Raw genomic sequence first — 22913 nt, forward strand, 5'->3', positions numbered from 1 at the left:
AACTATTACGGCTGCGGAGGAAGGCAGTGTTCGGAAGGGAAATCTCGGAGCGCGTCGGCCGAGCGGGCGGAGCCACGGCAGGTCCGTCCCCGCACAGAGCCGCAGCGGGAGGGGGGCAGCAGGCGGCTGCTCACGGGAGGAGCCGCGGTCGGACACCAGGTGCCGCTGTTGGCCGCGAAGGCGCCGTGAGCCACGGAAGGGCGGCAGCTCCTCCCCGAGCCTCAGTCACGGTACCGTCAGCCGGAGAAAGGATGCGCCGGACAGGCCCGGGCGGGGCGCCGGGAAAGCGGAGCGGCGTGCTGCTTCTCCCAGGGAGACCCTGAGCTGGACGGCGGGGGAGCGGCGGAGAGCCGGTCAGGACCACCGAAGGCACCGGAGGCGACAGCGGCGGCGATGCGGTGGGGGCCCGTGCTCCGGGTGCTGGTGCTGCAGGCGGCCTGGGCGCTGTCGGGCGGGCAGGTGCGCTACTCGGTGCCGGAGGAAGCCAAGGCCGGCACGGTGGTGGGCCGTCTGGCGCAGGACCTGGGCCTGGAGGCGGGCGAGGCGGAGGCGCGGCGGCTGCGGCTGGTGGCGCAGGGCCGGCGGGCGAGCGTGGAGGTGAGCGGGGCGAGCGGCGCGCTGCTGGTGAGCTCGCGGCTCGACCGGGAGGAGCTGTGCGGCAAGAGCGCGCCGTGCGCGCTGCGCCTGGAGGTGCTGCTGGAGCGGCCGCTGCGCGTCTTCCATGTGCAGCTGGAGGTCACCGACATCAACGACAATGCCCCCGTCTTCCGCGTGGACGAAGAAACCCTTAACATCGCGGAACTGTCTGTGCCGGGGTCTCGTTTCCCACTGGAGGGCGCGTCAGATGCGGATATCGGGGCGAATGCGCAGCTCACCTATACACTCAGCCCCAGCGAGCATTTCAGTCTTGATCATCAGGGGAATAATGACCAGAGTGGATCTTTGGGTCTTATTTTAACGAAATCTCTGGACCGCGAGACGATTCCCGTGCACCGGTTGGTGCTGACGGCGACTGACGGGGGCCGGCCGTCTCTGACGGGGACAATGGAGCTGGTGATCTCGGTGCTGGATGCGAACGACAACGCGCCTCAGTTCAACCAGTCCGTGTATAAAGTTAAAGCTCTAGAAGGTTCAGAGCTCGGGACTCTGTTAGTCACGCTTAGTGCCACGGATCCGGACGAAGGGATCAATAGCGATATTATATATTTATTTAGTAGACGTGTTAGTACAAAAGTTAAAGAAATGTTCACAATCGACGAAATCAAAGGAGAAATCAGACTGCAAGGCAAATTAGACTATGAAGAAATGAATAGTTACGAGATTCCTGTAGAAGCAAGGGACAAAGGCTCCCCCCCGCTGTCGGGTCACTGCAAGGTGGTGCTGGAGGTGGTGGACGTGAACGACAACGCTCCGGAGGTGTGGGTGACGTCGCTGTCGGTGCCGGTGGCGGAGGACGCGTCGGTGGGGACGGTGGTGGCCCTGCTGAGCGTGTCGGACCGGGACTCGGGGGAGAACGGTCGCGTGCGGTGCTGGGTGTGGCCGGCGTCGCCGTTCGGTCTGGAGGCGACGTTCTTGGGCTCGTACTCGCTGGTGCTGCGCGAGGCGCTGGACCGGGAGCGGGTGTCGGAGTACGAGGTGGAGGTGCGTGCGGAGGACGGCGGGGCGCCGGCGCTGCGCGCCAGGCGCGGGCTGCGGGTGCCGGTGTCGGACGTGAACGACAACGCGCCCTTGTTCGCGCAGGCCGTGTACACGGTGCTGGCGCGGGAGAACAACGCGGCGGGCGCGGAGCTGGCGCGGCTGTGGGCGCGGGACCCGGACGAGGCGGCCAACGGGCGCGTCAGCTACTCGGTGTGGGACGGCGGCCTGGGCGTGGGCGTGGGCGGGGCGGCGGGGTCGTCGTCGTCGTCGGGTGGCATGGGGTGGCGTCCGGCGTCGAGCTACGTGTCGGTGGACGCGGAGAGCGGGCGCCTGTGGGCGCTGCAGCCCTTGGACTACGAGGAGCTGCAGGTGCTGCAGTTCGAGGTGCGCGCGGTGGACGCGGGGGAGCCGGCGCTGAGCGGCAACGCCACGGTGCAGCTGTTCGTGCTGGACGAGAACGACAACGCGCCGGCGCTGCTGCCGGCCGCGGGCTCGGCAGCGGAGGCGGCGGCGGCGGCGCTGGCGGGGGCGGGCTCGGAGTCGGGCACGCTGTGGGCGTGGGCGGCGTGGGGGGCGCCGGCGGGGCAGGTGGTGGCCAAGATCCGCGCCGTGGACGCCGACTCGGGCTACAACGCGTGGCTGCGCTACGAGCTGTGCGAGCCGCAAGGGGGCAAGGGCCCGTTCCGCGTGGGGCTCTACAGCGGCGAGGTGAGCACGGCGCGGGCGCTGGACGAGGCGGACGGGCCTCGCCAGAGGCTGCTGATCGTCGTGCGCGACCACGGCGAGCCGGCGCGCTCGGCCACGGCCACGCTCAGCGTGTCGCTGCTCGAGGCCGCCGAGGCGGCGCTGGCCGCGGGATCCTCGGCGGCGTCGTCGTCGTCCGCGGTGTCGCGCTCGGCGGCGGGCGCGGAGCTGGGGCCCGGCGCGGCGAGCGCGGCCACCAACGTGTGGCTGGTGGTGGCCATCTGCGCCGTGTCCAGCCTCTTCCTGCTGGCCGTGGTGCTGTACGGGGCGTCGCGCTGGGCGCCGCGGGCGGCCGTGCTCTCGGGGCCCGGGCCCACGACGCTCGTGTGCGCCAGCGAAGTGGGCAGCTGGTCCTACTCGCAGCGCCACAGCCGCAGCCTGTGCGTGGCGGACGGCGCTGCCAAGAGCGACCTCATGGTTTTCAGCCCCAACTTCCCTCCGCCGCCGCCTGATCCTGCTGCAGAAAATGGTTCTGCTGGGAAGGGGCCGTCTGTTTCCCCTCTTGCTTCAAGCGTGGTAAGAGTCTTCGACATTTTTGTTTCTCTGTTTGGTAGTACGATTTCCTTAATACATGAATCTTTGATGTATTAAAGCACTTTTTCTGTGATAAGAGTTTTAGAACGACGTCCTAGCTTTGCAGTGCATTGCATTTAAACGTGATGATCTTCCTTCTATGTAGGTGTTCACATTTTGAAATTTCATTTTCTCTATACCTGACCGCCCCTCAAAATTTTCGTGTTTTCTTCTTTCACTTTCAACAAAATGTCTTGCATCGGACGTTATTTTTTTAATGGTGTTTGTAATTTTTGTTTTTACTGTGTCTTTAGCGTCAAATTGCGTTGCTAGGTGTTAGGGGATATTTTATTTTCCTGTTTAAAGCGCCTTTCAAATTGATTGTGAGTTGTTCAGTAGTTTGATAACTCCCTCAAGGTGAATGTAATTGCGTCTTGGAACGCCTTATTTGATGATGTATCAGTGAAGCGCCAAGGTGCCCTCGTGAGTTTTTAGATTTAGAAGCTTTCTAATTGTCGCGATTCGCCAGTCTTGAGAAACTGAAATACACGATGTGATAATTTTGGGGCGAAAAGAGCTGATGAATATTGGTGGAAGTTGTGAGCGTTGTTCTGTCTCTGGAAGTCCATCGAAAATATGTGCGTGTGTGAGCGCGGCGTGCAGGAAAATCCAGGATGCTTTGTGGAGAGATGGAGAACTGTTTGAGGAACGGGGTGGTGATTTACCATTCCCCAAGACCTGATCTCCCTTTTCGTAGTGATGGGGCGTCTCTTTTATCCCATCCGTACAGAAATACGCTATAGAAAAAAGAGTCCAAATTTGGTGAGAGAGGAGAAAGGCGGGAAATCGGTGAAGGGAAAATTATGACGGAAAACTTTTGTGTGTGGCGTTCAGTGATGGTAGCTTGAAAGCTTTTGGCTCTCTCGGCAGCAGAGCAGAAAATACCAAGAGAACAGTTTCGACACTATTTTCCTCAGTGATTTCCCGACGCAGAGAGCGATTGTTTAATTACCGGGTTGTTTTCAACACCATGATTTATCAGCTGATCTTTTCCTTGCTCTGATGGCACTGAGTTGACTCGGTTCTCATCTCGGCCAGCTTCAAAGTACTCTTTGAGATAAGACTTCAGGCTCATGTTTAGTGCTTCTTGTTCAGTGTCAGAAAATTCAAACAATTTTTAAGGGGAAAAGTGAAGATCTCTTCTATCTCATTTAATTTTCTCTATAGCTTAAAAGCGAAATGTGTAAAGCTGCCGGGGTAATAAAAACAAGCAGTACATATATATTTCGTGTTATGCATTCAATTCGTTTGGTTAACCCCCATGTTTTTAAGACACAGTGATCTCTGTAAACGCGGTATTTTTATTTTGACTAAGTACAATTGGTTGTGTTATGAGCTAATAGAGCTTTTTAGAGGAAAGACACAGACTGTAGAATTTAAATGACGGATCGTTGTTTCCAAAATTACTAGAATGGTGTTTATAGGTGTACAGACAACAGCAATGAATTTTTAAAACTCCATATCCTTTTTGAAAAGTATTGCAGAAATGGCTTATCGTTCGTCGATCCGTAGAAAAGCATTTCAATGTGTCCCACGATTTTCTCTTTTCTTCTCTTAGATCACTTAGTATCGGCTTTAACTTTGAGTTCTTTGTGTATTTGCTGGGGATTGTTTATTTGGTCTCCTTTGATCGTGAACGGGAGTCGCGTGCTGAAGGGGAGTGGGTGATCACCACTTAACTATGCGTGAACTCCTTCAATTGTGAGGAGCAAGGTCTGCCCCAGCTCTGTAGACCTGTCACTTCTTTCCTTTATTCACATGGGTGTGACGGAACCGCAATTTTCTAAAGGAAAAACGTGCATTTTAAGCTTATAAATAGATTTAACTGCCTCTACAAAAGATGGAGAAGCAGCATTTGTGCACAGATGTGGGAAGCAACTGGTTTCTTTGGGTTATGATTAAGGGCTCTGTGGGGGTCTCGGTGCTGTTTGGGGCAGGGCAGGATTTGGCTTCTGTTCGGTTCCCCTTGGTTTCTCTGACTGTAATAATGAGTTGAAGACTTTTTCGGGGTTTGTTATAGACGTGCACTGTCAAGAAAATATTTTAATATTTCTGTTAGAAACATAAAGCAATCTTAACTTTAGAAACAGCTCGTGGATGCTTTTACGTCACGGAATAGTCCGGGCAGGAGTGGTTAACAGAAGGCTCTAGAATATCCGTCAGTGCCTTGAATAAACGCTGCCAGTTTCGCGCAGAGCCGTCAGTCGCTGCAAGCCCAGGCTGTTCTTGCCGCCGCCCGTTTTTCTGGAGAGTGGCGCTGATTCAGGCAGTGTTATCAGACCCAGAGCAATCCTGGCAGCCGGGATCGCTGCCGAGCGCTGCTGCGGGCGGCTCCGGGGGCGGGAGAAGCGGGGGGGAAGCGGCAGCAGCGCCTGCTCCGCCGTGGCGGCCGGAGGATGTTTTGCAGCTTCCAAACGAGATTTTAAAGGCAAGGAAATGCTCGGCACTGCTGCCTCGGAGTTGGCTGAGACTCCGAGTGCTCGGCTCGGAGGCGCTCCTGCCGCCCGAGCGGGACTGAGCCCCCGTAGCCGCTGTCGCTGGTGTCATCCCCGGCAGCTTCCGTCAAGTCCGGTGGTCTCTGACTGGGGGTCAACAGACCGAACTGTGTCCTCGTGTTAAAGAGACGAGACCTTGCCCGCGATGTACTGAATAGCATGCAGTGGGTCCCTGTTTCTGTGCCTCCATGCGGGTAATGAGGATTTTCGTGGGAATATAGAAATCCTCTGCATTATGGGTTCGTTACTCCGGGCTGCTGATAGCTGAAAGTCATCTCTGCTCCCGCGTCCCCAAGGAGCAGCTGCGAGCTTTTTGAAGGGTATCCTGACACCACTGCTCGCTCTGCCAGCAGGCACAGCCCGCCTTGGCAAAGAAGAGAGGCTGAGAGCAGATCAGCCCGGCGATGCTGCCCAAGTTGTTTCCGTCCCATCCACCGGGAGACACACGGGGCTGAGAGCGAGCCTGGGCTGGGGGCTCCCGCAGGACTCAGGGCGGGCTGCCTGCCACACCTCCCGAGAGGGAGGAGCCCGGTGTTTGGGGTCTCCAGGGCACCCCCGTCCTTCTTCTCGTGTGAAAGGGAATAGCGGGGTCCTTGCATCTCCGTCGGCGGCTCTGTGGGGGCGATCTGGGCTCAATCCGAGGTCCGGTCGTCCTCGGTTCGCAGGCAGACCCTGTGCACTGCCGGGTTCCCATTGTTGTGGGAGCTTTTCATGCGCTCCTTTGGGCGGCGGAGGGGGCTGGAGCTGCCCCCCGGGGACACCTGCGTCGCACAGAGCTCATCGGTGTCCTTGGGAGGAGAAACAGCGGAGCTGTTGTTCCGTCCGTTCTCCTTCACAGATTCCCCTGCTGTCTCCCGCTGGAGTTCAGTGCGCTAATTTAGCACCAATGGGCGCCCCTCGGTTCTGGTGAGCGTCCCTGGGATTGTCCCAAGCCCCAGCACCGAGCAGGACGTGTCCTGCAAACCTCCATTGAAGGCACCACCTCTGATGCATTGCCCGCGGAAACGGCGCTTTTAAATCATCGCTGACATCATGATGATGTTCAAGCACGAGTGTCCCTTCGTGTGGTGCTCCACAGCCACCACACAAACCAGTTTGGGTCTTCACCTTTCGTTTTTGCCTTTGCTGGTGTAACAGTTTCTTCTGGCAGCCACCAGAAGCACAATGTGGCTGGACTAGCGACGTCTAACCGCAGGAAAAGGGGAGGATTGGCTGGAAATGTAAGGCAGGGAGGGAGAATGAGTGCGCCCCGAGGCGGTGCAAGGGCAAGCACCAGGCAGGCAGAGGAACACGGAGGAAGAGCTCTCTGAACATGTCAGGGAGTGAGACATGGTGAGGGGTCGTGTGGAAGTGAATGGTACCTCAGAAGGATCACAAAGATGAATTCCTCTGTCAGTTGGGTCAAACGGGCTCTAAGATTGGGTCCAGCAGAGAGGAGGGAATAGGGAATTGTTTGGATATGGCAAACTGAAGGCAAATGTAGGATGAGGAGGTTTAAACAGCAGTTAAATTATCTGCTGTGATACCAAGGAAAGTGTCTGTGTTAAAGGTGTTTAATAAAACTTAATTCTTTAATACAGCATAGTAATGTAATTGGGGTCAGTGAATTGAAATGGAGAGGAGACCTTTGAGATTGGAGAGCCTGAAAAGAAGGATTAGGCAGAAGGGTGGCCCAAAAAGTGAGTAGGGACCCTGTGTATAAAGGCACACTTGGGACTGCCTTGAGCTGGATGTGGAAGGGAAAGCACAAACAGGCAGGGAGGAACATGCCTGAGACTCAGCCAAGCAGAGCAGTGGCTCCACACAACAGGCAAGGCTGGATTCTGCCCCCGTGGCACAATTGTGTTATTCCCTTCATGGCAGCAGTGTCTGTGTTGTGACTGACCCTCAATATTTAATATTAATGAGCACTGGATCTTGGCTGTGACCCAGAGCTGCTTACCTGAGTGGTGTGGGGATCAGAAACTCGTGTGCTGGGTTGGGCAGGCAGCGTGGCAGGATCTGGGTGCCGAGGTGGTGCTGGCTACATGCACATTCTGGTGAGCAAAGCTGCCTGACACATCCCTGTGCCCAGTGGAAAATGACAGGAGGGCAAGCTATGCCAAAACACAAAAGCAGGGTGGTGAAGTTTAAAAACTGTTAAAAACAAGTGAAGACAAATTCACTTACAGTCCTGTAGATAAGCACCAGGCAATGATGCAAAATTAGAGATATAGCAGAAAGATGAAGAACTTAGTTAATGGTAAATGAGTAGTAAATGAATGGAATAAAGACTAATATCATTGTAGGCTGCTGATACTTCTCAAAAGGTGAATACATCTGAGAGGCAAATGTGCAATTACTTTCATTTTGGTCATTCACTAATCAGTTTCTGCTAGCACTGCTAGTATTTCAGACACCACAATGAATAACTACAGCTTGTCATTCCAATATTATATTTGAGGAAAATCTGCCTTTGAGGGGGTTTGTCTGCTCAACAGGAGGATGTAGAGCCCAAAATGCTTGGGTTTCTTCATTGTATGCTGAGTCACAGATGGGCAGGTAGAGGCTGTGTGTTTTACCTGTGTGCACCTGAGGGATCAACGTGTGGCTTTTCAGCTCTTCCCAGACAGATGGATTTATCCTTGCTGCAGGTTAATGTTAGGGACATGCATCAATCTTTCCTGTGACTTTAATAGATGTTATTGCATTGGTGCAGGGTGTTTAGAACGACTGGGCATCACTACAGAGCAGAAAACCCAGCAGCTTCTCGGGTATTGTAGATGACATCATTGCAGAAGAGGAATCTAGGGCAGATTGGGAGTGGGGGGAGGCTGGATGATAATTCTGTAGTGATTGGATAGGAATTGGGCATTTCTGCCCTTAACAATCAAAAAAGAAAAAGGGATAAGCAGCAAACGGTGAGTATTTGCACTGTATGCAGTGTGCAATGGGTTATTGACAGGTTTATGTCCTCTGTGGATTGAGGTGCACAGCAGCAGCTCTGTAGCTTTCTCTCAGCTTTCTGCTGCCACCTCTGCTACCCCTGAGCTGTAAGGGATTCTGTAGCATCAATGAACAGAAGTAAAATGCAACATTCAGGTACTGCCAGGACCTCCTGGGGTTAAAAAAATCACATCTGCGGACAGTTGTGCTGGAGCAGACCAAGATCTGTTCCAGTGTGCCAGGATGAGAACCTCACCTGGGGCTCTGCTGAGTTGTGAAGATGCAAAGAGATGTATTGATTTTTTTTTTAATTTAATGTACAACTTTTGGCTGTGCTCCAGATTTTCTCCCTTTTTGAAAGGCCCTATGTATACTATATATAATTGAAATGTTCTGTTTCACTTGCCTGAAAAATCTCAGCTGCAGAAAGAAGCACAATGAATATGAGAAGGGTTAAGATCTGTCCTTGTTACACATTTATAGCCTCTTGCTTTTGATCGATCAGGATCTCATCACAACAAGCTCTCACAGAAGGGAGGTGGAAACAGAGGAGATGGAGCTGCTGCCAGGGCCCATCAGTATAAACTGCTGCTGAAGATCGTTCCAGGGAAGGTTTTCCAGGAGGATATTTTGAAATGTTTTTCTGCCCTCTTGTACTTGCTTTGGGGTGTATTTGGTAACTGTTCCCTTTGTGTGGAAAGGTGGGGGAGCAGAGAGCTTTGATGTTATTTTTTTTCCACTCATGATCTGCAGTCTCTGTGTGGTATCAGCTCATCTCTCCCCACAATCTCTGGGGGTGTCCTAAACGCAAAACCTCTTTGGTGCTGATATTTATTTCTATACCAGTAATTGAACTGCTGCAGCCTCCCATTTCCCCCTGCCAGCCGAGCCACCCCCATCCTGCTTTGGGAGGCTGGATGGGAGCTCATCTGTGGCTGGGGCTGACCTGACTGTCAGAGCAGAGACCCTTCTCTCCAATAATTCGTGTTAATTTCCCTTGTTTAGAAGGTGAAGCAGGGAAGCAAGAAAGAGCCTTTTTCTTTTTCCTTTTTTCATATTCTCTTTTTTCTCCCCGCTTTCCCCCCCCCTCCTTTTTTTTTTTTTTTTTTTTTTCCGTAAAGTTTAACAGGGGTAGTAGAGTCGACTGCCTCCTCTAATTGTGCTCTTAATCCCCCTCTGGGAAATGTTGTGCTCAGCCGGAGCGTGTCTGGGCTGTGCTGACCCATGTTTAGCCGATGCCTGTCACTTCTCATCCACCTTTCCCTTCCACCGCCGTTCTCTGACAGCGCATCCTCTCGCTGCCTCTCCCGCAAGGAGCGGAGGGAGGAGGGGGCTCTGCTCTGCCTCTCTTTTTCACGGGAGCACATCCATGACGCGCACTCGGCTGCGCGCAGCCCCCCGCTCCATCTCCGTCGGGGCGTTAAAAAAAGAGACGAAGAAGAGGAGGGGAGGAGAAGCCGCCGCCGGCCGGCGGGACAGCGGCGGCGGGGGGAGCGCAGCCCCCTCCCCCGGTGCCGCCGGTGTCTCCGCGGCCTCTGGGTGGCGCCGCCGCCGCCGCTGCCCGTCTAAGAACCGCGCGGGGCCGGCGCTCCGGTCACAGCGAGCGGCGGCGGCGGGCGCAGCGCTGCGGAGCTGCCGCCCAGCCCCGCACGGCAGCCGGCGGCACGGCCCGGGGGGAGCGGAGCCGCCGCGGAGCCTCCCGCGCCTGCACCGAACTCGCCGCCGGTGCGCCCCGGTGTCCGATCGCTCCCTCGCGCCGGGAACTTGGGGTGTTCGCTGAAATTCTGGATTATGTTCCTGCTGAGCCGGTCTGCGGGGAGCTGAGCCAGGGGAGGAAGCATGCGGGGCTATTTAATGGTTTTCTGCCTTATTTGCTGCACCGCGGACGGGCAAATAGTGTATTCCATCGCCGAGGAGACAGAGCGTGGAGCGTCTGTTGGGAACATAGCAAAGGATTTAGGAATAGATGCAGCTACACTTTCAGCTCGGAAATTTCGCATGATCACCGGTTCAAGTAAGCAATATTTTAATATAAATGCCAGCACAGGGGCTTTGTCTGTTAACGAGCCCATAGACAGAGAGCAGCTTTGTGAGTTAAAGTCTGTCTGTCTTCTGAATTACGAGCTTGTGTTAGAAAACCCTCTAGAGCTTTACAGGATGGAATTCAAGGTCTTGGACATAAATGACAACTCCCCCAGCTTCCCCTTAAGTGAATATCATATAAACATCCCGGAGTTCCTGTCACCTGGGGCACGGTTTACACTCCCCACCGCCCAAGATCTGGATGAAGGTGCTAACAGTGTCCAGAATTATACTCTGAGCCCTGATGAACATTTCTATCTGGAAATGCAGATACGCGGGGATGGGAGTAAATATCCTGAATTGGTGCTGAAGAAAGCCTTAGACAGGGAGCAGCAAGCCACTCACAGACTTGTGCTTACAGCCAAAGATGGTGGGAACCCTCCAAAGTCTGGTGATGTCCCAGTCATTGTGACTGTGCTGGATACCAATGACAATGCACCAGAATTTGAGCACTCGGTCTACAGGGCGAGCATCTTGGAGAACTCCCCCAGTGGCACTTTGGTAGTCCAAGTGCATGCCACGGACTTGGATGAAGGTCCAAATGGAGAGGTCAGGTATTCCTTTAGCAATACAACTTCTGCTGACTTACAGCGAATGTTCTCAATTCACCCACACACTGGGGAGGTGACTGTCAATGGCGTTTTAGCTGTTCAGAGACCCCTTCTCGAGATGCTGATTGAGGCAAGGGATAATGGGGCATTTGGCATGTCCAGCACAGCTAAGCTGCTGGTGGAAATCACAGATGTGAACAATCATGGCCCAGAGATTACAATTACATCCCTTTCCAGTCCCATTCCTGAAGATGCTGTTCCTGGCACAGTGATAGCTCTGCTGAGTATTTTGGATAAGGACCCTGGGGAGAATGGGAAAGTAACCTGCCAGATCTCTGAAAACCTTCCCTTCCAGTTAAAGCCTTCCCTTCAAAACTACTACAGCCTTGTCACCAGTGAGCTTCTGGACCGAGAGCTGATCAGTGAGTACAACATCACCATTACTGCCATGGACTTGGGTTCTCCTCCTCTCACCACCCAGAAGACTGTTTGGGTGCAGATTTCTGACGTGAATGATAACCCTCCTGTCTTTGGTGCTGACGCATTCGATGTGTTTGTGGAGGAGAACAATCCACTTGGTGCTTTTCTCTACCAGGTCTCGGCATCTGACCCTGATATAGGGGAGAATGGACGGGTCTCTTACACGCTCAGGAATTCCACAGTTGCAGGCAGTGCCCTGACCAGCTTTTTGTCTATGAACTTGGCCAATGGGAGCATCTATGCAAAACGTGCCTTTGATTTTGAGCAGCTTAGGAGCTTCCATTTTCAAGTGGAAGCCAAGGACAATGGGTCACCAGCCTTGAGTGCTGCCATAAGAGTGAATGTTTACATCTCAGACCAGAATGACAATGCCCCGGCCATCCTGTACCCCACCAGCCAGAACGGCTCAGTAGCTGTGGAAGTTGTGCCCCGCCTGGCTGATGAGGACTACCTGGTGACCAAAGTGGTGGCAGATGACGAGGACAATGCACAGAACGCCTGGCTTTCCTATCACCTGGCCCATTCCTCCGACTCCACCCTGTTCCAGCTGTCGCCGCACACCGGCGAGCTGCGCACCACGCGCTCCATGCGCTCCACCGACTTCCTCAAGCACAAGGTGGTGGTGGTGGTGCGGGACCACGGGGATCCACCGCTCTCCTCCACGGTGACAGTGGGCATCCTGCTGGCTGACACCCTGCCCCAGGCACTGCCCGACTTCGATGACAGCGGGGAGCCACCGCCACTGCTCAATGCCACCAACATCTACTTGATCGTTTCCCTTGCCTGTGTCTCGTTCATCTTCGCGGTGTTCATCTTCTTCCTCGCCGTCGTCCGGCTCTGCCGGTGCCGGACTTGCTGCTGCAGTGGCTGCTGCTGCCCAGCTGAGGACTATAAAAAGTATTGCTACAGTGTGCACATGCTGCCCAGCTCCCACTTCCCACCGGACATGCTGGAGGTCACTGGTGTGGGTAAACTCACTCACACCTACCTGTACAGGGCATCTGTAGGTCTTGGGCCTGGTAACAGCAGCATCCCCAATGGAGATGCTGGGAATGTTCCCAGTGGCTCGAGGTTACAAGTGCCAGGACCCTGCATCCAAGTGCAGCAGGTCCAAAGTGACCGGTTGAGCGCTGTCCTCGTGGTAAGTGCTTCTTCCTTTCACCTGTTTTCTCCCAGGCACGTGGTCTCGTGCCTGCACTAGGCTGCTCAGTACATACTGAGGGCATTTGCAGGAAAACAGCCATCAATTCATGGCACCTGAAGGAAATTTCAGTTTCTTTTATGTACTTCCTAAAGCAAAGAATCTCTTTGGCTGAAATATTGTCATGGGATGACAAAAGAGATTTTTTTTTTTCCACTGTAAACATTAAGGACCTTCAGACACAAGTGAAGGTAAAGGTGTAAGTAAAAACAAAATACCTTGCAAGCCAAGCCATTGTCTTCAGCAAGCTAAGTAGGGGCATGATACAAGTCCATGCAAGTTTCTAATCAATGGGTGGTTCTAAGATACACTGTGTAGAGTCTGTGATTTTATTTTTTAATTTTTTTTTTTACCCCTGCCCTGACATTCCTGAGATTTTTTTTTTATTGAAGGGAAGTAGTTTGTTGAGCCAGGATGCTGCTTTTCAGTGCCTAAGGTAACTCTGTGGTGGAATAGCTGTAATCCCATAGCTAGCACCTCTTTAGGAAGTGTGACTTGGAGTGATCATCTCACTTTCCAAGCAATCCATAGGTTTTGTGAATCTAAAACAATTCTCTTCTGGGCCTCTGACCAAGCTGGTTTCTTCTCAGTAGTGTGATGAGTGATTTCACAGGAGAAAATATCTTCCAGTGATCACAGTGTAGGACCACATGGTGGGCTGTGTCTGCAGGCCTAATCTGCTGGGCGTTGCTGCATTACTTGTCCAAGATTCTCTTGTCTTATATCTATTTTTAATAGGCCCTGTGAGTTGTCTTTATATTTCTATGAAGTTTTGAGATGTTTTGCCTACAGACTGTCAAATTCCTTGGTGTGCATAACAGTAACCAACCTCTGTTGGGTCTGTGCAGGCCAGTGCTCTGTGTCCGGTAGGAGCTGTAGGAGGAAAATGTGAGAACTCAGGTTAGACAGACGTGGTGCACTCTGCTTTCTGCTGTTGTTTTTTTATTCTAGTTTACACCTATTAGAGGCTGTCCTAAATCCATAGCCATAATATTTATTTTCACCTTTGAAATCTTTATTGTATCTTTAAATACATGTAGATGCCCAGCTCCTTTTTGAACCTTGATGTAAGGGTAGCTTCAATAACTGCTTTGGACAATCAAATATACATTCAACTACATAACATTTTGGTTTATTACTCTTAAATTTCCAGGTAGTGAATTTTGGTAAGCTTTCCCTCCTAGATAAATTCCAAATTTGCTCTTCACTATGCAATAAGTTCATCATGCCTTCCCTTATTTATGTGCTGACCAAATTTGATTTACAGATGATGGTTTTCCTAGTATTTAATCAGTCATAATTAGTTTTAAATTTTGTTCTCTGTAGTAGCAGGGGGTTGCAGATGTTGTGGGTTTCTCACTGTTCAAAGAGGGGTGTGTAGAATACCTAAGTCTTGCAAAAGAAGAAGAGTTGATGTCATTCCTGAAGAAACTGTAGAGCCTAGGAAAATAGCAGTTGGCAGTATGTAAAGAATCTGTACCTAATGCATTGGATACTTTGGGAACATCATTGATTATTTGAGGATCTGAAAACCAAAGAAGGTTGGGTTAGAACCTTTGTAATGGGGAAAGGAAAGTGTTCTGGCAATATCTTGACTCAGAAGGCGTCTGCGAGAGCCCTGACAGTGTCTGGGGGGTGTAACTTTGGCTGGAGAGCAGTTCATAATTGCAAAACTAAAAATAGTGATGACATATATATAACAACAAAGAAAACCAAACAAAAACCCTCAAAAAAAATCACAACTCATTTCTTTGTTCCAGTTGAGCAAGATCTAGAAACTCAGGCTACCAACACATTAAAAAACCAAATGATAATAAAAATACCCAAGTATCCCTAATCTCAATAATCTGAACAACTGTGATGTGGCTCATTGCATCTTGCTGTATTTCAGTCATTTAGGTGAATTTTTAAACTTGTAACATGAGACACCTTTTTGCAGCTTTTGATAGTGGGCAAAATAAATCCCAAATGTCATCTTTGGCAATTTTATTTCCTTGGCTTCTAATACTCAGAGATGGGCAACCATGGATATGGCTTATGTGGAAAGTCCAAAGGCTTTACATTAATTGAGCTGAGTAGGGGAGAAGAGGCAGATACTGTAAAAATCCATCTAACCTTGAAACCAAAATCATGTTTATTAATATGGTTATTTGGTGCTGATCATTCCAGTGGCATTTGAGCTGTAGAATTAACTTTATATATATATATATATATATATTATAATATATAAAAATATATATCATATACATATAATATATAATATATAGAATATGTATAAAGTTTATATATATATATAATATATATATAATATATAAAGTTTATACACACACACATATATATATATGTGTGTGTGTATGTATGTACCATTAGAAATTTCAGTTAAAAAAATTAAAATTTAATTTTGGATGTTGACTAAATTCAATCTGTAAGTGCTTTCAGACTGACCCATTTGGAATTAAAAACATAAACCTATGTGACCCTTTGAGCTTTTGAGGAGGGGTGATTTTATTGGTCCCTAAGAATAGAAATGTAACAAAAAGAAAGCAACAAATATTTAAAAGGCACTAGGAGTAACTTCATAGTTATCATTCAAAGCACTGAAAATTTCTAAATTACAATTTTAGCAGAATTGCAAAATGTCTTTTAAAATACCTGATTTTTATTTTGTTGGGTTTTTTTAATTGAGAAGGTGATTACAATTTTCAGTTCATGTAGGGTAGAAAAAGGGCTGCATATATGAAAATTCAATTGAATTTCCAGAAATTAGATGTATTTCCAGAATTCAGGTTGATTTCTTTACTCTTATTCTGCTTTTGCTACTGAATTAAACAATAGGCTTGAATGTTTTTACACATGCAGACACATGAGAGCCATTTGTGCTTTTATGCTTTCTATTTGGGTTAGAGCTATGAATAGCTCTGTGTATGGCCATAAGAGCAGTAAACTGTAATTGTATCTTTTCCAGTATTTTGTTGTGTCTTTCTGCAGCATGGCATAAATGGCAGCTAAGTGAAGAGCTGGGCACGCTGCTGTGCTGTGTGAGATACAAAGGCAGGAGTGATTACTAAAGTAAGCAGTGCTTCCCTGACTGATTTCTTGGATTGTCATGTAGCCATGGATTGCTCCAGTTCTTTTGTTTGCTTGTGTTGGCCATTGTGCTGCACAAAAGGCCTGTGAGATATTTCTCCATTCAGAGCATAGTGACCTCTCTGTGACTTGGCATTCGATATTTAGGTTGCACCCAAAAATAGATGCAAACCTTGCAATGGAGAATTTTTCTCACTCAACTGTAATGGGAGTGGAATAATTTTGCACAACATGGCATGCATTTCCTGTGACAAAAATGGATCTACTTCCATTGAGACAGGCTGGCAATTGAGGCTGAACTGCTGCAGGCTAAGCATCAGTGGCTTCCTCACACAAGTGAAGAGCAGATGTGTGTCAAGCCCTCCCCGTGGCTCATTCTGATGGGAACAACACAGCAAGTGTAAGAGTGAAGCACTTTCCCAATTTCTCCTGTCAGTGCTAATAAAAACCTGTCCAGAACCAGCAGCCTCATGTCCATGTTACAGGAAATCAGTTTTTAGGAAGATTTCTTGGCTATGAAAGTTACTCTTGGGGTCAGGCCCAGAAAATCCTAGAAGCAGCAGTGATCAGAGAAAATTCACCAAGGGAAAGTGCCTCCTTCTGACCCTGACTTCTGACTTTTCTTGTCTGATGCCTGCCTTGGAGTGTTATTTTAGAGGTAGGGGAAGGGAGAATGTCAAGAGGAGTTGGTTGAGACAAAGGGCTTGAGGGGATGTGGAGAGTAATATGATTGTATTTGGAGATGGATAAGGGGAAGGGGAGAATGGAGTTGAATGGTGATGAGGGCCAAGGAAGGGTAATCCCTGTATGAAAGAATAACACAAGAAAACATCATTTAGATCAAGCCCAGTCCTTTCCTGTATCAGTCACAATTTAATCTTAAATATTTGAATTCAAATATTTACATTTTAATTGTAAAAATAATAATTTTAATTACAAAATTCACTAGACTGTGCCCATTATTCCTATTGGAAAGTTATTCCTCTAAGGCTTTGAAATGCTCTTCTGACATCCTGCCAACTGTTCTTTGCTATGAGTTTGTAGACTTTTGATTTTGTGCCAGCAATTCCCTTTTAGTATGAGCAGTTCTTTCCCTCTTTGCATCTTGTTTTATCCATGGCTTAGAAAGCAATCAGATCCTTTCTTAGCCTTTGTTTTACCAAGCTGAACAAGTTGATCTCTCTCAGTCTTTTTTCCTATGGCCACCTCTGCACTTATCTGGTTATGCTGATATCCCTTCTCAGCATCAGTTTTTAATTTTTGGATATATATTTCTTGCTTTTCTTGCAAATATGTGACCAGACTTACATATGTTTCAGAGAAAGGACTTCTTATGTACACAGGAATATTTCCTTGCCCAGGTCATAGGGAATACCTCACCTGATTCCTCTTGGGAGGCCAATTACCTCCTCCATAGTTTTAATAAGTTGATTAATCAGTCACATAGGTATTATTGCACAACTTCTTTGGGGGTAGAGATGCATGGGTAAAGGTTAATTCCCAAGATAGTTCTTCTGCCTAAATTCATCCATCTAAATGCTGGATGTTTGAGCCTTAGGTGTTAAAAAGTCTTAAAGTCTTAGTCACCTGCTCAGAACAAATCATCCAGTTCATCTTTGTTTTATATATATCTATATATCTATTTCTATCTATATATATATATGTTTAGACAAAGCCTACAGACAGCACTGAGAGTAAATGAATGACCTTTACTTTAAAGTGAATGATTCCATATGATTGTCCTCTGGAACTGCTGTTAGAATAGCCCAACTCTTAAACTTTTAATGCAGCATTGTATTCAATGTTTTACTAAAATCAGAATAGATGAGATGAATTTTAGTTGGTTTCTATTGAGGAGAATTGAAAACCAGTCTAGCAAATTGTTGTCTTTGATAACCTATGACTATTTTCCTTCCTTTTCAGTGTACCTTCACTTCTCTTTTAGTTCTTCCTCCAAATTTGTATCCAAACAGGTAATGGGTTTGTGGTCACACAGGCTGGATTTCACCAATTGAAATTAATATCTACAGCTGGTTTTCTCCAATGAGATTATGCTTCTTCAGACTTGACAGGTTTATATTAAACCCTCCCCCAAAAACTAAGCCAAAACAAATTGTCTTCACCCCTATGCTTTTATTTATCAGTTCTTTCAGAAATCTATGATGGAAATCAGGTAGTGGGGAATTGAGGATTTTAAACTCTCACTGTTTTGGTTCTTCCTTGGTGACAGCAATTTCCATTCCCTTGAGTAATTTGTCACATATTCAATCACACTCAAGATACTGAAAACAGAGGAAAATAAAAAAAAAATTAATTGCCATAAAATGGGATGGTGGCTCTAGGGTATCATTGGTCCATGTGTGCCATGTTTTTGTGCCAATGCCTTGTGCATCCTCTGCTTCCCATTGGAGACAAGCTGCTGGATTTTAGTGTGGATTAACTGTGTTAATTTCTGGGGTTACAGCTTGCTTGTTTCAAAACAACAAAAGGAGTTGTGACTTGCTAAAGATTATTTAAAATTGCAATTAATCAAAAGAATGGTGACAAAATCCAGCACCCAAACTAAAAAGGGGGCAAGCAGGCACATGGGAAATAAGGTATTTAACTGAGAATTTGTAAGGCAAAGAACAGGCAGGGAAATAGCTCAAAGATTTGGTGCTATCAGAGGCATTTGGAGAATAAAAGCAAATTTTGCTAATAAGGCAACTGGAAGTTAAATATCATAGAAAGAAGGTATATTAAAAAAAAAAAGAGAGAGAGAAAAAAGAAGAAAAAGGAGGTTTGAAGCCTGTAGTCTTTGACCAGTCTCTCTAAGGAAATAGAATGTATTATTGTTCTTTAGATTCTTTCTTCTCCAAAGGAATGATTTTAATATTTTGATCTGTTAGTTCCTCCATCTCCCCCATGAATGGTCCCAGTCTGATGGGTCTTGACACTGTTTTTAGTGGCTTTTTACTTCTTTCTTACTCTGCAAGAGTCAAACCTCTTTGCCCCACCAGCCTGCAAAATCAAAGTTTATGATGTTCCCTCACAAAACCCAAAGGAACTGATTCCAAAAGGTTCTGTGGTGTTACTTCTCAACCTTTTCCAATTCCTTTGTTGGGGTCAGAAGTAAGGGAGCAGGGAAGCCTTACAGCTGAGTGGGCTTTTCATCTTTTGAACTACACAGCTGTTTGCTCTGTGTCCTGGGAATGTGTTTCAGACAGCTTTTAGGTTCTGCTTTGTAGCCAAAAGTTATGTGGAGATTGGTGCAATATCCTCCTGGTTAAAGCAGTTTTCATCAGATGATAATAATTTGCAGGATTGTGATCATACCTGTAGTATGAAGGCATTTAAATAAAAGCTTGAATTCAGTCTTTCAGCTTTGTGATTTCAAGAAAAGACAGATGTGGAGCCACTGGAACAGGCCAGTGGTGGCCCTCTAAGATAGCAAAGGGACTGAAGCATTTCTCATATGTGGAAGGACAGGGAGCTGGGACATTTTAGCCAAGAGAAGAGAAGAGAAGGCTGTGGGGCTGGGGGGATCTCATTACTCTGTGAAAATAGAGCCAAGCTCTTTTCAAGGGTGCCCAGTGAGAAGAAAAGACAAGGATGGTCTGTCTAAGCTGAAGTGATTTCTTTTGTTGGTTGGTTTTTTCCCACTCTGAGGATGCTGAGCACTGGCACAGGTTGCCCAGGGAGATTGTGAAGTCTTCACCCTTGCAGATATTCAAAAGCCATCTGGATGTGGTCCCAGACAACCTGCTTGGCTGATCCTGCTTAGGAAGTGGGGCTGGACCAGCCAATCTCCAGAGATCCCTTCCAGCCTCAGCCAGTCTGTGATTCTGTGTTGTTCTGAATGGAGAAGTTGACTCAGTTTTCTTCTTTGTAGAATACTGATCTTGTGGAATATGCCCTGTGTCGTTTCTATTATTTATATCTATTCCTCCAAGTGAATCCTTCACTTGTTTGGATTTGTTTTATTGCTGTGTGCATGCTTTGTTTTGGTTTTTTTAATTGAACAATCATAAATATCCTGAAGATAATCAATCTCTAAAGCTATTTATTTTCAATGTCATATTGGTTGGAAGGAGATCTGCTGGAAAAAGGAAGTGATTTTTCCCTGCAGCCAGAGGGAAAGAGCTGCTACCCTATCTCACCTTTTTGGGGTTGGTGAAGTAAAATCACCCCAGCAAATGACTTGTGCAGTCAAAGTTGCCAGCTGGAATAGCTTCAAAGGATCTGGGGTTGTTGGTTTAGGACTGCAATTTGCACTTTCATCTTTGTTTTAATCTTATTATATATTTGTCTAGGGATTAGAATTAGCAAATTCCCGTCTTCTCCTTTACAGCACTGTGCTTCTCTACAAGGCATTTCACCTCTTTAATGCCTTTCACCTTATTTAAAATAACTAGAGGAAAAATTAACCTGAGCTAATACAGACCATGGAAAGATGCCAGCTTGATCATGGTCAGAATAGAGCTGCAGAATGCAAATGTGCACTGAAAAATATGATCACTTTGAGATCTTAGTTTGGTGGGGCCGTGTACCATTGCCATGTCATGTTTTATGGAAAAAGGTTTTTTTCACTCAACCTGCTCAAAGAGGATCCAGATGCTTTTGAATGAAATCCAAACCCATCAAGCTGTCACCATTCTATGAATTAATAGCTCATCCCCAAGTGTTTATCTTCTTTTTTGTTTGTATTCTCGTTTAGGGTAGGAGGGAAATGTGGGTAATGGAGGTGATTGAGGTTCCTGGAAAACTTGTAAAACTGACAGTATTGGATTAAACTTGATTGAGTGGGGGAAAAAAATGAAACATAGTGGCTGGCCAGGTAATTTAAAAAGCCAAAGATGAGTTGAAATGTCCCTACTCCCTCCTAACAGTTTCTGTAGAACAGAGATTGTGTTAGAACAGAAGTAGAACAAGGATGGAGTTACAAGAGCTACAATTTTGTTGTAGGTTTTTTTCCCCTCTGAAAATGCTGACACGTTTTTTCTCCTTTGTAAAAAAATATATTTGCTCTAAATTCATCAGAGTCTTAGAGTAAGTGTTTTATGTGTGCAGTCTGGAAAATCTCCATAATTTGTGGCCATTCCAAACACATTAACAATCTCAACCAGATGTATATTGCATTATCTCATAACTTATTGCATCTCTGTACCCAGGGTTTCCAGTCACCTCAAAGGTAGCAGAATTATTCTATTTATCAACCTTAATGCTGTATATTTAGACTGTTCCAAGTTTATATTTGGCTACTGCTAATGCTCAGGCCAGGTTTGCTTCCAATAAAGGTGGTGAAATTTTATACATAAAACTGTTCTGCCTGAAAACCACTTTTTAGTTACTATTATAAATAGTGATGAGTCACTTAATATCATGCATTTTTCATGTAGTAATAATTCTTCCAAAAGGATTGTTTTTCTAAATACTTTAACAGAGGAAAAATGGACCAGCAGCAATTACTATCAACAGTAGCATCTTGTATCCAAAGATCCAATCTAAATTTGCTTCCAGGACAAAATCTATATTGTTTATAGGGGGATATTTTGCTGAAACCAAAGGATAGGTTAATGTGCCATCTCCCACCTCAGTAACAGGTGAAAGGAAGTTCAACAGTATGAGCAGCTTTAAAATAGTTCTATTTTATTTAACAAAAGCAATTGCAGTTGGTGGTCATGGAGCCATAGACTTGTGTATTTTCAGCTTTGTCCACTGATGAATGAAGAAAACCTTTTCAGCATTTTAGGCTGTGTTCATACCATTACTCCCTACAAAAAAGGTCTGAGAAGCCCTACCATCACAGGAACCCTCAGGTGTCTCAGGGTGGTGACGGGTGGGACCTGGGCATTACCTGTTAGACAGGTTTGACTGCACAGTTTGGTCATTTCTTAGGCTGGTTGCTCCAAGCCCCAATGTCCAACCTGGCCTTGGACACTTCCAGGGATCCAGGGCAGCCACAGCTTCTCTGCCAGGGCCTCCCCACCCTCCCAGGGAACAATTCCTGATTCCCAATATCCCATCCACCCCTGCCCCCTGGCAGTGGGAGCCATTCCCGTTGTTCTGTAACTCCATTCTCTTGCACAGTCTCTCTCCATTTTCATTTTAGACTCCCTCAGGTGCTGGAAGGTCACAGTGAGGTCACCCTGAAGCTTTTCTTCTCCAGGCTGAGCAATCCCAATTCTCTCAGCCTTTCCTCATGGGAGTGGTGCTCCATCCAGGAGCAGGGAGGGCATCCTTCCCCTGTGCCTGGCACTGTGAGTGCACACCCTGAGTGCTGTGCCCAGCTCTGGCCCCTCAGCTTGGGAAGCACCTTGGGATGCTCAAGGGCAACGAGGCTGGAGAGGGGCTGGGAACACAAACCCTGAGAGGAACCCCTGAGGGAGCTGGGGGTGCTCAGCCTGGAGCAAAGGAGACTCAGGAGTGCCCTCATCACTCTCACAGCTCCTGAAAGGTGCCTGTGCTCAGCTGGCCCTGGGCTCTTTCTCCAGCAGCACTGACACAACCAGAGCACACAGCCTCAAGCTGCACCAAGGGAAATTCAGGTTGGATATCAGGAAAAAGTTTTTCACACAAAGAGTGATAAAGTTCTGGAATGGCTGCCCAGGGAGGTGGTGGAGTCCCCATCCCTGGGTGTGTTTAACAAAGCCTGGATGTGGCACTGGGTGCCAGGGTTGAGTTGAGGGGTTGAGGCTGGGTTGGACTCAATGATCTTTAAGCTCTCTTCCAACCTGGGGATCCTGTGAATTCTGTGAATCCCTCTGATCAGTTTGGTGGCCTCCTTTGGACTCACTCCAACAGGTCCTTGACCTTCCTGTGCTGGGCACCTGAGGGCTGGAGGCAGCTCTGCAGCTGGGGTCTCACCAGAACCAAGAAGAGAGAAGAGAGGCACAGTCCTTCCTTTGACCTGCTGCCCACACTGCTTTTGATGTGTGATGTGTCTGATCTTTCCTTTCAATGTCTTGCTGAAGTATCTTCTGGAAAAAGCACTTGGTATTTGTTGTGAAGTGGTCTTTGTGTCATGTTTGATAGCCATTAAAAGCTGCTAAGGTTGGCTGAGTTACAAACTTTTGAGAAATTATTGTTCAATCTCCTTGGTAGAGCTGGAAAGCTCAGCTGCCTCTGAGTCCTGCCAGCAGAGAGCCCTGATCCAGC

The 22913-nt window shown here is 47.9% G+C and overlaps 1 protein-coding gene across 8 annotated transcripts in view; it reads left to right on the top strand.

Annotated features, from left to right (window-relative positions):
• The window catches only part of LOC136563101 (protocadherin alpha-C1-like), a 122589-nt gene that overhangs the window by 36560 nt on the left and 63116 nt on the right, over positions 1-22913 (top strand). Inside the window, exon 1 of one of the 8 annotated variants that reach the window (XM_066560276.1) lies at positions 212-2898. The exons of 6 other annotated variants lie outside the window; for them this stretch is intronic. In XM_066560276.1, the coding sequence (XP_066416373.1) occupies positions 394-2898 (2505 nt within the window). In that variant the 5' untranslated portion in view covers positions 212-393. Of the gene's footprint in view, positions 1-211; positions 2899-10201; positions 12630-22913 lie in introns of those variants that run through there. One more of the 8 variants, XM_066560281.1, reaches the window with a different exon arrangement.

This window comes from Molothrus aeneus, chromosome 15 (assembly GCF_037042795.1).
Source record: "Molothrus aeneus isolate 106 chromosome 15, BPBGC_Maene_1.0, whole genome shotgun sequence".
NCBI classification, from domain to species: Eukaryota; Metazoa; Chordata; class Aves; order Passeriformes; family Icteridae; genus Molothrus; species Molothrus aeneus.